This window comes from Notolabrus celidotus, chromosome 4 (assembly GCF_009762535.1).
Source record: "Notolabrus celidotus isolate fNotCel1 chromosome 4, fNotCel1.pri, whole genome shotgun sequence".
Lineage (NCBI taxonomy): Eukaryota > Metazoa > Chordata > Actinopteri > Labriformes > Labridae > Notolabrus > Notolabrus celidotus.
The window spans coordinates 36,288,002-36,303,181 of record NC_048275.1 but is presented as its reverse complement, the minus strand read 5'-3'; the positions used below and the strand labels follow the sequence as shown (position 1 = coordinate 36,303,181).

General features: G+C 43.6%; 1 protein-coding gene across 3 annotated transcripts in view; it reads left to right on the top strand.

The window, feature by feature from the left end:
• Positions 1-10,912: 10,912 nt before the first annotated feature.
• The window catches only part of LOC117812140 (myosin-6-like), a 28,417-nt gene continuing 24,149 nt past the window's right edge, over positions 10,913-15,180 (top strand). The window contains exons 1-2 of one of the 3 annotated variants that reach the window (XM_034682756.1): positions 10,913-11,023; positions 11,260-11,949. In XM_034682756.1, coding sequence (XP_034538647.1) covers positions 11,317-11,949 — 633 coding nt within the window. In that variant the 5' untranslated portion in view covers positions 10,913-11,023; positions 11,260-11,316. Of the gene's footprint in view, positions 11,024-11,238; positions 11,950-15,180 lie in introns of those variants that run through there. The other 2 variants (XM_034682757.1, XM_034682755.1) reach the window with 2 other exon arrangements.

The following is a 15,180-nucleotide window of genomic DNA, read 5'->3' as shown; positions in this document are numbered from 1 at the left end:
GTAGTTCTGGGATTTTTGCTCACCGTTCTCATGATCATTTTGACCCCACGGGATGAGATCTTGCGTGAGGCCCCGGATCGAGGGAGATTATCAATGGTCTTGTATGTCTTCCATTTTCTTACAATTGCTCCCACAGTTGATTTATTCACACCAACCTGCTTACCTATTGTAGATTCACTCTTCCCAGCCTGGTGCAGGTCCACAATTTTCTTCCTGCTGTCCTTGGACAGCTCTTTGGTCTTGGCCATGGTTGAGTTTGGAGTCTGACTGTTTGAGGCTGTGGACAGGTGTCTTTTATACAGATAACCAGTTCAAACAGGTTCCATTAATACAGGTAACGAGTGGAGGACAGAAGAGCTTCTTAAAGAAGAAGTTACAGGTCTGTGAGAGACAGAAATCTTGCTTGTTTGTGGGTGACCAAATACTTATTTTCCACCATAATTTACAAATAATTCTTTAAAAATCCTACAATGGGATTTCATGGATTTTTTTTCCTCATTTTGTCTCTCATAGTTGAAGTGTACCTCTGATGAAAATTACAGACCTCTCATCTTTCTAAGTGGGAGAACTTGCAAAATCAATGGCTGACTAAATACTGTTTTGCCCCACTGTAAGCTTTTGCTGACCTTAAAGTGATGAAAGGGCTTATATGGCGGAAACTTGAGAGGTTAAACTTTATAATATTTGTAAATGTTTAACGTGTTCCTTGAAGGTGACACTGGAGTCAAAAACTACACCAAGATACTTGAACTGTTCCACCACATCAAGTTTGTCCGTTCATCGAAGCACATGGTTGCTGTTGGCCCTCTGCTGATTGGCGAGAGAAAAACATGCATACAGTTTTTTTTGTTGCAAACAAGAATTCTTAAGCCAGTGAGATACTGGTATCATAGCTTAAGGTAAATGAATTAAGGTACAAGTTTTTAGATCAGACACCGAGGTCAGATTGTCTGAAGTTTGTAGTTTGATGATCTTAGGGACAGACTATCCGTCGGACTTCTGTTTAACTCTGGGTAAAGTGAGTTGATATGTGGGGCCTATGAAACAGGATGAGATACAAGGTATGAAGTCAGACAAGTTAAAAAGGTTGAACCAGTTTATTACATAGTTTTGATGTCATTATTACTTGCACCTTCCATGCTTCTTGTTTACCGTCTCTCTCTCTCTCTATTTATTCCTGTGTTGGTGTTTGTTTACCCTTCCCTGCCTGCAGGTTTCCCTTGGGAATTCTGTGTTTCTAGTCACAATGCTATGAACTATGGGTAATTCCATACACTCGGGGGCAGTCCCTCTGTCCATAGGGACTTGGATTGAGGGATTCCCGGCATGGAAAGCTTGGAAATTGGGCTGGTAGCTGGTTGATTTCCTAGGCACTGCTGAGTGCCCTTGGGCAGGGTACCTGACCCCAAACTGCTCTGACAGGCGCTGATCCAATGACAGCTCCCTCCTCACTCTCACTTCTCTACGTTACTGCGTTTCCATGGACTCCTGTTTGTGCATCAGTGTTGATCTTGTGGCTCTTAATAATAACTTTGTGGGAACAAACTTCAAGCGATTATTGGAGAAGAGGATAAACTTGCACATGAACACTAAGCACATGAACGCAACGGCAAACGCCCGCCCAAGAGTTTGTGTGTGTAATGGAACAGCCTCTAAGTCTGCAGATATGCCCACTTATGGAAAAGGGGCATAAAGAGCTCCAAAAGTCTGCAAGAGATTTGACAGTAGGGCAGCTCCAAGCCCTCACAGAACTGGCGCACCTCGAAGTCAGTGGGTGTGGACGTTAAGACCGGGCCTTAGACTCTTAACTTTGGGGGGAGAAAGGAACCTTTGAGTAGTCAATGGTTGGAGTGAAGCTGTTGGTTTTGACTAGAGTGGCAGGATTGAACTTGTTCTGTGAGGGAAGATGGTGGAAGGACAGAGTTTGGATCAGAGGACAGATAGAGCTGGGTGTCATCAGCGTAGTAATCAATGTGAATACCGCATTTTCTGAAAGTATGATCTCTGGGCTGGCCCGGGGCATAGGCAGTATAGGCAAATGCTGGGGGCGCCAGTAAGGATGAAAAGTTTAAGACAATTTGAAGAAATAAAAGAAAATGTGTTATCTATCACTTTATTGCCTGTTATTTTATCTAATAACGTTTTTGTTGTCTTAATTAGCAATGTTACAAAATAAGTCAAGAAACATAGCTACATCAAAAAGGTCCTATTTTCTTGCTCCATCCTTGACTCTTGCCCGGCGCATCACATCACTGCTGCACGTCACCTGCTCGTTACCTGCTGTGCTCATTGTGGAGGAGACCAGGCAAATCATGGATGGGTGACACTGTACCGAATAATAACAAGTATTTACAACCGGTATGTCAAAAAAAACAAAGGCTTCAGGAGCAGGGACAAAGAAGGAGAAAAGAAGAGGAGGAAAAGCGTGAAAAAGACAGAGGGAATGTGACAAAGTTATTGATTATTGATCTGTTGCAGGTATGTTAGCTTCTTCTGGATGAATGAGAGTCACGTCCATCCGTGTTTCATCTGAAGCAACAGATGGAGTTCACGTTATATCAGCTGTACTTTTAATAAGGAAAGGTTATTCATCATGTGTGAAGAAAATAACCAGTGAAAGAAATACACAATTTTGCTTCTGTGAAGTGCAGTGTGTTGTATGGCAGGGGTTCCCAAAGTACGGGTGGGGACCCCCTGGGGGGTTGCAAGACACAAATGGGGGGGTCGTCTTCAAGAATGTTTTTTTTTTTTAAGTCTAAATCTAAAAATAGTACATTTTACCCATTGCAGTAATTAATATCGACAATAATAGCTTGAAATAAAACCTTGAAAATAGAAAGTGTAATGAGTTTTCTGCCTTTCTTTTTGTCAGATGACTCCTAAGTTTAGGGTTAGTGAAGAGATAATTATCAAAAGCATCAGTAGCAGCAGGTTAATTCATAACAGCACAGGAAACACAGACACATGCTCATATAGGTAGGGTCATTTTCTGCAGACCAGCTAAATGAAGCCACATTAATTCACTTTGAGGGACAGTGGGGGTCACAAGTCTTTATTAGCCTTCCACTACTTATTCCCTATCCTGAAACACCATGCTGACAAAGCTCATATGAATGAAAACAGCACAGTGTGGATGCAGCAATGTAATATTGGGCCTGGTAGGTTGTTTCTAAGGCTATGAGTTATTTATTTGTGTTCATATAGATTTAAAGTCTGTCAGCACTTAAAGCTGGGGTTGGCACTCAGACTTAGATCCACTTTTTGTTATGCTTGTAATCAATACATAATGTGTTCTTAAAAAAGAGGTAAAAAAACAAAGCTGCTATCTACAGCCGGAGTAAACCTGGGAAAACACCAACCAATCCCTGCCATCAGGAGCCAAATGATGAAACCAATCAAATCCCGTCCTGTCGTTCTGCCCGCCTCCTGCAAAGCGTACATTTCATGTTTGTTTGTGTTTTTAACTTTCACTATGAGAATGTTTTGGTGTTTTCTTACCGCTGAGTGAGACATGAGTTGACGTAGTGCAAAACACAAACCATGTGCTGAGGACCGGTTTTGAATCAGTCACCATCATATGGTCATGAAGCAGTGGCGCTCGTGCATGTGAGCGGGGGCGTCATTTTGCAGGAGCTCCGAGGGGAGGGGGGAGGGGTTAGACGGAGTCCTGAGGAAATGCTACATTCAAATTCATGCTAGTTTTCCGTGACTACCAACCCTAGCTTTAAGAGTTTAGTCAGTATATTTGAACTTGCAGGGTGTTGCATGACCTGTTTGTTTTTGTCTTCAAGAATAGTCATGACAACTATCTAAGGAAATAATTAGTTACAGCGAAACATAATTGAAACAATAGTTTTTGGTGAAACAAAATGATCTCCAGCAGATATAAAAAAAATGTCTTGCTGTTTTCTAAATATTGAAATCATATTGGTCTAAACTCAACAGAAAGCTAAAGAAGTCCCTATAATTATTTTGCTGTTCTGATGTTATAGTCTGTAATGCAGCTCAGGTGCAATTACTAACCGGGTGACACAACAGTTTGTTTTGTAAAATACCCATTGTTTTAAAAATGCTCATCTTCTCTCCACAGATGCGCTTTTAAAGTATCTTAATCCATCGGCTGCAATCCCTGGACCATCTGTGACCCCTTCAGCTTGCTCCACTTCAGCAAAGGAAAGTGATGCTCTATCAGGGTCTTCCACCTCCACCTCCACCTCCACCCTCTCCACCTCTTCACAACCAAGTGATGGTGAATCAGGGTCTTCTGCTCTCTCCACTTCAGCAAAGGGAAGTGACAAAAAGGCTGCACCAATAGACCCTGCAGACTGGCCTTCTGTTTGAACTGATACGACACAGAGAACAGAGCTTGTTCAAAGAGGGCCATATCAAATCAAAGATAGTTTCACATTTCCAAAACAAAAAGATGGGAGATGGTGTCAACAGGCAGTCCCGTCGCTATGGGCAGGCCATAGGGGGCCTGGCCCGCCCCCCAAAATGCTTGTGCCCCCCCACTTGAGGCACAGATCTCTTAAAAAAAAATTATTTAATTTTTATTTTATATCATCATAGTAGCTAATTTTGTGAAATAGTAATGTTGCTTCTTTATCATCCAAGATGGCGCCACGGACGGTCGCCCTGGTACTGCGCTCTCTCGTACTTGTTGCGTTTTTCTCTTTTCTTGTATCTTTATGCTCCGCTTCTCTGGTTTCTTTTACCAGAGAAGAACTTGTTAACATTGGACAGTCCTCTGCCGAACTTTTTACACCGGTTTTCATTGAACCTTTAAGTTACACAGAGATTCTTGCTGGTGGAGCCGCAGCTCTCTATGGTCTTTGCCGGAGACGCCGGCGCCGGGGCAAGCGAGCAGGCGTGCTCGTCAGACTGAGACAGCGGGGGTTACGCAGTGCGCTCCCGTCCATTCACCTGGCGAATGTCCGCTCCCTGGCAAACAAGATGGATGAACTGCTGCTCCTCAACTCAAGAAACACGGACTTTTGCAGATCCGCCGCCCTGTGTTTCACTGAAACCTGGCTCAGTGAACACATCCCAGACAGCTCGCTGCACTTACCGGACTTTCAGCTCCACAGAGCGGACCGCGTAAAGGAACTCTCTGGGAAGGCGAGAGGAGGCGGAATCTGTTTCTACATAAACGAAGGTTGGTGTACAGATACCACAGTGTTGAAGAAGTCATGCAGTCCAAATCTGGAGACTCTTTTCATAAACTGCAAACCCTTCTATTCGCCGCGGGAGTTCTCCTCCTTTATTCTGGTCGGCGTCTACATCCCACCTCAGGCCTGCGTAACGGAGGCGTTACAGCACCTGGCTGACCAGATTACAGACGTGGAGAAAAAACATCCTGACTCTCTGCTCATCATTCTCGGGGATTTTAACAGAGCAAATTTAACCCACGAACTACCTAAATACAGACAACATATTAAGTGTCCCACCAGGGAGTCTAACACTCTGGACCACTGCTACACAGTAATAAAGGACTCATATCGCTCTGTCCCCCGTGCAGCTTTAGGACTATCTGATCACTGTCTGATTCATCTCATCCCGACCTACAGGCAGAAGTTAAAAACGGCTAAGCCTGTAGTTAGGACTGTGAAGAAGTGGACGGAGGAGTCAAAGCAGGAGTTACAAGCCTGCTTTGATTGCACTGATTGGAGTGTTTTTGAAGCTGCATCAGGAAACCTCAATGAACTCACTGACACTGTGACTTCATACATCAGTTTCTGTGAGGACATGTGTGTGCAGACCAGGACCTTCTGCACATACAACAACAATAAGCCCTGGTTCACACCTCAACTGAGGAAGCTGCGTCAGGCCAAAGAAGAGGCCTACAGGAGTGGGGACCGGGACCTGTTCAAGCAGGCCAGAAACAAACTGACGAGAGGGATCAAGGTAGCTAAGAGGAGCTACACTGAGAAGTTAAAACAGAGCTTCTCTGCATACGACCCCTCAGAAGTTTGGAGAGGCCTGCGTGAAGTTACAAGCTACAGGAGACCCTCCCCCCACCCTGAAGGTAACAAAAGACTAGCTGACGACCTGAACAGCTTCTACTGCAGGTTTTCACACCCCACACCCGAACACTCTGATTTACCTGGCCCCCCCACAAGCCCCTCCCCACCCCCCTCTGACCCCCCACCTGCGCTGACGATCTGTGAAGATGAGGTAATCCAGCTCTTCCAGAGACAAAAGACCAAGAAGGCTCCAGGACCAGACGGCGTGTCCCCCTCCTGCCTGAGAGTCTGTGCTGAGCAGCTGGCCCCCATCTTCACAAAGATCTTCAACACATCGCTGGAGCTGTGTGAAGTGCCCTCATGCTTCAAAAGCTCCACCATCATCCCAGTCCCAAAGAAACCCACCATCACAGGACTCAATGACTACAGGCCCGTCGCCCTGACGTCTGTGGTCATGAAGTCCTTCGAGAGACTAGTGTTGAGCCACCTGAAAGACATCACAGGCCCCCTGCTGGACCCCCTGCAGTTTGCCTATCGGGCAAACAGGTCGGTGGAGGATGCAGTCAATATGGGTCTGAACTACATCCTGCATCACCTGGACTCCCCCAGGACCTACGCTAGGATCCTGTTTGTGGACTTCAGCTCTGCGTTCAATACCATCATACCAGACATCCTGCACCAGAAACTCACCCAGCTCACAGTGCCGGCCTCCATCTGTCAGTGGATCACCAACTTCCTGACGGACAGGAGACAGCAGGTGAGGCTGGGGAGCATCAAATCCAGCACCCGGACCATCAGCACTGGCGCCCCACAGGGATGTGTTCTCTCCCCACTGCTCTTCTCCCTCTACACCAATGACTGCACCTCAGGGGACCCCTCGGTGAAACTCCTGAAGTTTGCAGACGACACCACCGTCATCGGTCTCATCCAGGACGGAGACGAGTCTGCTTACAGACAGGAGGTGGAACAGCTGGCCCTCTGGTGTAGTCAGAACCATCTGGAGCTGAACCCGCTCAAGACGGTAGAGATGACAGTGGACTTCAGGAGAAGCCCCCCCCCCACTCCCCCCCCTCACCATCCTGAACAGCACTGTGTCTACTGTGGACTCTTTCAGGTTCCTGGGATCCACTATTTCCCGGGACCTGAGGTGGACCTCCCACATAGACACAATCAGAAAAAAGGCCCAGCAGAGGATGTACTTCCTGCGTCAGCTCAGGAAGTTCAACCTGCCTCAGGAGCTGCTGATCATGTTCTACACCTCCATCATCCAGTCTGTTCTGTGTACCTCCATCACTGTCTGGTTTGGCTCTGCAACCAAACTAGACAAACACAGACTGCAGCGGACTATAAGGACTGCAGAGAAAATCATCGGTGTCCACCTGCCCCCCATCCAGGACTTGTACCGGTCCCGGGCCAGGAAACGGGCAGGGAGCATTACCGCTGACCCCTCACACCCTGGACACAAATTCTTCAAACTCCTCCCCTCCGGCAGGCGCTACAGATCACTGTGCGCCAAAACAACCCGCCATAAGAACAGTTTCTTCCCCCAGGCTGTCACTCTGATGAACACTAAACCATAACAGTGTCATACCTGTCAGATAAATACTCTCTGTAAATATACATGTAGATATACAATGCAACAATTCTCAAGCAGAATTCCATATTTCTATTTTTTGTATTATTTAACTTCTATTTTATAATGTAAAACTACCTCTGCAACTCACCACTGCACTTTATCATATTATTTTAGCCTGTACATATTAGTCAAGCTATTTGTTGTTTCTTTGTATTTATAGCTAAGGTTATTGTTATTATATTTTTATTTTATTTTTTATTGTAGTTCTTATTCTTATTCCTATTCTGCCTTGTACAAAGAGAGCACAGTTTACCAAAGTCAAATTCCTTGTGTGTTCAAGCATACTTGGCGAATAAAGCTGATTCTGATTCTGATTCTGATTTAAACATTAAAAATGGGGGCTGCTTCGTGCCATTATGCAGTGCAGTTTTCTCTTTTCATTGCGCACCTTGCTATGAAACTGTTGTCACTTTTCGAGCCGCCTAAAATATGGATTTGTTCACTGCGGTGACACTTGTGAACAGCGCTTCTGACTGCGTGAAGACACTGCACACAGAAAACGGGTTTTGTGCACTGTGGGATCTCTGCGCTCCTCCAGCTACGGCCACCGAGGCTGTGCCGGTGACCGACCCCAGTCCAAGCAAGAGAAGACGCACAATTAACAAGAACCTCCACGGATTTGCAGTTGAGGAAACAGTTGGTCAGCCACAAAGTGACATAGACGAGAACACTGAGTTCAAGAGATTATTTTACAGTGTTATCGATGCTGTGCAGGGAGAGATGGATGCGCGTTTTGGAGAGCGCAGTAGCGAGCTCATTGGCGCACCGGCTGCTTTGAACCCAGAGGCCAAAGATAATTTCCTGGACCCATAAGAGATAACCCCTCTCCTGGTATTACCTGAGACTGATGTGGCTGAATCTGAATATACTGTGGCTCGTCAGTTCCTGGTGAAGAAAATGACTGACACCGCGGTTCCCCCCGAAGATGGAAAATGGACATTAGCCAACATCCTCAGCACATTCAACAGTGCACTCCAGGCTATGCCGACTGTTGTCACAGCCTACACCCTTGCCCTGACTTTAGGAGCTTCCACAGCAATGTGTGAAAACTCATTTTCCACGCTGAAAAGCGTCTTCTCGGAGCCTCGGCGCAGTATGCTGCACAGACGCAAGGCCCAGCTGATTCAGCTTGCTTTTGAAAAGGACCTCACTCACAAGTTTAAGTCCGAGTGGAAGGATACATTGGTGAGGAGGTTCAGCTCGGAGAAACGCTGCCTCCCACTGTACTGACAGGAGGGACTGGAGAGAGGACAGCGCTGCCTCCTCTTAAAGTACCGGTAGGTTCGAAGTCTCTGTTCATGTGTATGTGTGTGCGTGCGTGTGTGTGTGTGTCTAGTGGCAATGCATATCCCTCTGTTGACTGCTTTAAAATGCAATGTTTGAGAGATGCTTCTGGTGTTACATCTAATATGTTGTATAGTCAAGTGTTTTATGGATATTCATAACATTGCTTCTATGTACTGTATTGCTTTAAATGAAGAGGACTGATGTCGTAGGCTATACCTGCATGGTCATATTGCTGTTGGTTATGTTTAACCTGATCATTACGTGCTGCGTGAATAGAGTATAGGATTGATAAAAATATACGTTCTGTAGGCTAATAATAATTGTGCCTTCACATGCATTTCATATGCCCCCTTTAGGACTGAGGTCTGGCGATGGGTCTGTCAACAGGGTTATTTCAGAAGAGTCATGATCAACGGAGAAAAAATCCAAAGAAGCTGGCTGATGTATTCCAAAAAGAAAGATGCCGTTTTTTATACTGTGAAGTAGAAACAATCTGAGAGATGTTTCTGTCATTTTTATTTTTTAACACAGACAGGGTCCATTGATATAGATTGTGTGCAATCTTTAAATGTATTGTATTTATAGATCTTTGTTTTTCTGTACCAAGTTGTTTATTTATTGTATTTTTATTTATTATAGAATAATTATTATTGTTATTGTTATTATTGGCTATAATATTGTATTATTGTTTGTTCAGACTTCTTTTTGAAAATGTTTAAAATATAAAGCTTTATACCACTTTTCTTGAAGTTTATCAATATTGTGATTAGCGGCTGAGCTGACTGCAGCACAAGGGGCACCAGCTGAAATCTCGCCTAGGGCACCTAAATGGTTAGGGCCGGCTCTGCCATCTCGTACAGGGACACTGTTGAGGGCTGCATTCAACATTGACGAATCAGCAGCAGCCTAGCAGAGTGTGATCACATTGACATGTGCAGCGCTGTGGTGTGAAGAGGCGGATACACCTTCACTCTCTCAGCGTGAAACTCAGAGGAGACGACACCGAAGACATCCCCGAGGTGGGAACCTCTCCAGCAGGCAGCTTGAGTTCATGAAGGAAATGCACAAGCTGCCCTGTGTGCTCCCCGGGACAGACTGTGCATGACGTTCAGTGAAAAGAAGAATCCAGCGCTTCGTCTGTCACCCTGTCAGTTTATAATAAAACCAAACTTTCAAGTCATTGTTCCTTTCTTTTTATTTACCTCCAAAGAATTCAACACCGTATCAAATGAGAGAAACACTGTGCATTCATGATGACATTTTTACAGATGTTGTTCCAGTGGTTGAAGTTGTTTTTTATCTGAGACACACACACACACACACACACACACACACACACACACACACACACACACACACACACACACACACACACACACACACACACACACACACACACACTCAAACACATCATGTAATATATATTCTTCAGTGCAGATCAATGAGAGCTTTCTGCAGGTGACCTCCCAAACAGACACACTGTCTCAGAGCATACAGTGAGAGTGAGAATGGACGGGGCGGGCCAGCTGGTTAGTTTATGTTGGGGGTTCATTGTAGTTTTTAATAATAATAATTGTAACTTTTGTAGAAGAACTATTTTAAACATTGTAAAAATAAAATACTCTTTAACCTTCATTATTTCTTTATTATTTAACTGTTTAATTTCTCTCCCTTTCTTTCTCCTCCTCAGGTAAATGAATGAAGTCTTGCCTTTCTTTCCTTTGATTTAATCAACTTTTGAACTTATTTTGACCCCCTGTCTCTGCCTTCATCAGTTCTTACCTGTGTGACCTGATTTATTTATAACATAGTGTTGCTGTGTAGTTCCTGGGGTGCAGGTCCCCAGGCGGTGTTACCGGTTACAATTTCTGTTTAAACTTTAGCTATTAGCCCGCCCTGCCACACTACGATTCACCTGCTGTGGAAAAGTTAAAATCCACAGGAGATCACAGTGAGTCTTTCTCCCTCAATTATGTATCTTTGATGTAGTGGATTGTTGACAATGTATCAGGATGTGTATTGTTGCCTCAAACCAGAGATGTCCAGCCCTGTTTTTAAGACATGAGGGTCCGCTTCACGCCAACACCAGGATCTGGTCTTCTGTGGACCAGCCCGAGGAATCTTCAACATTTCATTGGTGAGTTTAATGTGTGTTTTATTTCACAAAGGAGGAGTCAGTCTAGGGTTTGTTACATGCTGATTCTGGGGGGGCATTTTGTTTTTATTCAATGAGCAGGTCATGGCTGGAATGCTTCTATTAGGTCACAATAGGACTTAAAAAATGGAAAGTGTCACAATGCAATCTAGAATGTAGAGTCTGAGTTTTTACATATATATATAGCACCAAGCTGACAGACCACACACACTTCACAGATATTCATCTGGAGAACACAGTCAGAGAGACAGCAACAATACTAAAACAACAGAGAGATGGCAAACTCAGAACCAACAAGCTGGTACCAACCAATGGACATAGACGAGTCAAATGAGACTCTGGAGGAGATTATCAGCAGGTATTGTCGCTGGCCAAGCCAAGACAAACCTCATCCTCAATCCAATCAGAGGCGCCCACCCCAATTGCAGGAGAGGTATCCTGCTGCCAAGAGCCAGGTCCAGGAGCTGCAGGAGAGGCTGGAGGAGGAGCGACAACAGAGACTCCAGTGTGAAAAGGAGAACAGGTGTTTAAAAGAACAACTGAAACACCTGAAGCCCTCCTTTCAGCCTCAGAACCTCACCTATTATGTGCAGCACACCACAGGGAAGTTCACTGGCATAATAAAAGACCTGAACCAGAAGCTCACAGCCAAGGAGGAGGCCAATGAGTCCCTCAAAAAGGAGGTGGAGGACCTGAAGAAATGGCTGGCAGAAGCCAGGTCCAGTCACACTGAGCTGTCCTCCAAATTGATATCCCAGAATGAGGACAGTGACAGGCTCAAGAAGGAGGTGGACCAGCTCACTAAGGACAAGGAACACCAAACCTGGTGGATTGACCGCCTCATGGATGAGCTGGACGAGGTCAGGGGGCAGCTTTGGGAGCTGGAGGCCTTAGACCTCAAGGAGCAGGTGGACAAGCTCACCAAGGACAAGGAACACCAAACCTGGTGGATTGACCGCCTCATGGATGAGCTGGACGAGGTCAGGGGGCAGCTTTGGGAGCTGGAGGCCTTAGACCTCAAGGAGCAGGTGGACAAGCTCACCAAGGAGAAGGCAAGCCTAACCCGGTGGAGTGACCGCCTCATGAAAGAGCTGGACGAGGTCAGCGACCCGCTTTGGGAGCTGGAGGCCTTAGACACCAAGGAGGAGGTGGAGGACCTGAAGAAAAGGCTGGCAGAAGCCAAGACCAGCCACACTGAGCTGTCCTCCAAATTAAAATCACAAAAGGACGACAGTGAGAGGCTCAGGGAGGAGGTGGACCAGCTCACCAAGGAGAAGGAAACCCAAACCTTGTGGAGTGACCTCCTTCTGAAAGAGCTGGAAGAGGTCCGGGAGCAGCTTTGGGTGATGAAGCTCCCCAACCATCAAGCTGTCAAGGAGGAGACTGATCTGGCCCAACTAATGAAGAACCTGTCCCTCCAAGACAACTCAGGGCCCTCCCTTCCCAGCAATGAGACTTGGGTGAAAGAACTTATCAAGATCTCTCCCTGGAGAACGCCCCCCTAAACAGCTGCTGCCCCCCCTCCGTGGGTTTTTCTCCGGGTAGCTCCGGTTTTATCCCACACAAAAAATTAGAATAAATTTGTGAAAACTATATGTTGTTTCTTATGTTTGTATTTCTGTATTTGTCACACTGTTGTCTGTATAGAGAGTCTGATGTGTAATAGAATCAAATGTGTTTGCAGAGTGTGTTTGAACAGGTCTAATAGATCCAGGGTCTCTGAGGCCTCAACATCTCTCTCTGAGGTTTTTCTTATTAACTGACCTAAATGCATGAAACGTTATCACGAGTCTGCAAGCTATTCCTTTGATGGTAGAATTGATTAAATTCACATTTAACCTCATACACATGACACCAAAACAAATAAACAATAAAACAAAGGGGACAATGAAACTAACAGTAACACAAAACAACAAACAAACAAAAACAAGATCCACAAACAGAACAGAAAAAACAACTCCTCACACCGACAAGCTCCATCTCTAAAATGTCATGATTTTTTTCTTCTTTCAATAAATGTTAGCTGTTTAAAAATAGATCCAAATAACAGAAAATCTTTGATCACAAATCAAATTTTCAGTACTCTCACTAAAACATATGAACTGAGTGTGTGTAATACTTTACCCCATATGTTTCCAAAATCAAATATTTTGTTCTTTTCAAGGGCTGATGATTTTTTCAACTTTAAATAATATCTCAGTTCATCACTCCAGTGTTTAAGTGAGTGAGGACATGTAGCTTTCCAGTGTTTTAAAAGAACTTTCTTAAATACAATAGAAGAAAAAAGAATAATCCAGCTTTGTGGATATCTGACTCTTACATGTGAGACATTTTGAAAGATGCAAATATAAATATTGAAATTAATTTCCACTCCCAAAACCTCAGACAACCAACGCTCTATTTCAACCAAACCCTCTGAACTTTACTACAGCTCCAAAATGCATGAATCAGTGAATCTGTGAGTCAACATTTCAGACAGTTCCCTGAAGCATTTTTGTCATACTGTTTGATTTTATCCCTTGTACAGTAAATTCTGTACATTACTTTATATTGGATTAAATGAAATGTCCATTGACTGTAATATCTCTTGTTAAACTCCAACAGTCCTTCCATCTCAGTTTGATATCCTTCCTCTCTAAATCTTGGTTCCATGAATTTATTCTAGTTTACAATGTAGTTTCAACAGAATATGATTTCTGTGAAACCTTATAAACTTTAATTAAATGATTACATGTTTCTGATATAAATAGATTCCTCTAAATCACCTTGCTCTGTGTAAGAATGTAGGTCAAACATTTTAAATACACTTCAAAGCTGCATATACCTGAACAATTCTTCATTAGATAAACAAAAAGTGGAGTGAAGGTCGGTCCAGGAGATACACTTATTTCCACTGATCAGGTCTTCAATAGTCTCTGGACCTCTCTCCCTCCATGCAGACCAGTTTAAAGGGGAGTTCTGTAGAGTGATGACAGGACTGTCCCAAATAATAGTTTGTTTTGGATTTGATATTGACTCACTGAACATACTCTTCATTTTTTCCCAACTGGCTGCCACACTGCAAACACTGAAATCTAAGTAAGATTGAATATCTCAGATAAGGTGAAAGTTGATTATGTTTTGCCTGATCAGATTGTTTTTCTCACTAAGCAGTTTTTATGTTGGAGTGTTTCACTTGTTTTGAGTGTTTTGGTCCTAAATGATCTCAGTAAGATATTACAGCTTGTTACTGAGATTTTATGACCTATATTGAGTAATACATGCTTGAAACTAGAATACCAACTGTTCCAAAGCTGTTTCATCAACACTCACAAGTATAACGATTCTTTTTCAAAGTAACCAATTCTTATTTCAAGCATGAAATAAGAAATCATGACTTTGATACAATAATATCTCTTCACACAATTAAAACAAATGACAGCCAAATGTAATCCCCTGTTTTATTTTCAATGAAACAATAGAACATATGTACTACTATGTATTCGTACAGTTGGCACAGTCGTGTAAACTGACACTTAATATTAAAACATTTAACATTTCAATCCGTTTCAAACTGAAATAATTACATTCAGATAAGTTCTTCCAAATTACAAGGCAGAAAATGATCCTACATGATGAGAAATATGTTCTTAACTTTTGTCTTTCCATCAAGAAAAGTGAATTAGTTTTTAGTATAACTTTGCTGGTTTCAAGAAATGTAATGCCTAGTCATTATGTCAAGATAATGGCACCTGGGCGTGGACTTAGCCTAATGGTTCAGTTCTGCGCCCATGAAGCGGTTGGCCTGGGTTCATGTCATTCCCCCACTCTTTCCCACTTTCCTGCACTATCCACTGTCCTCTCCTCTACAAGTAAAAGGTGTAAAGCCCCCCCCCCCCCCAAAAAATTATAAAATGATAATGACTTTAGCATTTACTTCATTTAAGAATATTTTTCAACATATTAAGAAAAGAAGTCTCAGATTTTGTATTTCTATCAAGAACAATGCACTTGTTATCAGTAAAAATACACTAATATGAAGGTATTTGGGTTCATTGAGGTTAGATATTTTAACTTGTTTTGGAAAGTCTTGACAAGCCAACTTTTCTTGTTCTGTTGGCAGATCATTTTGCTTAGTTTAAGTAATATACCCCCAATTT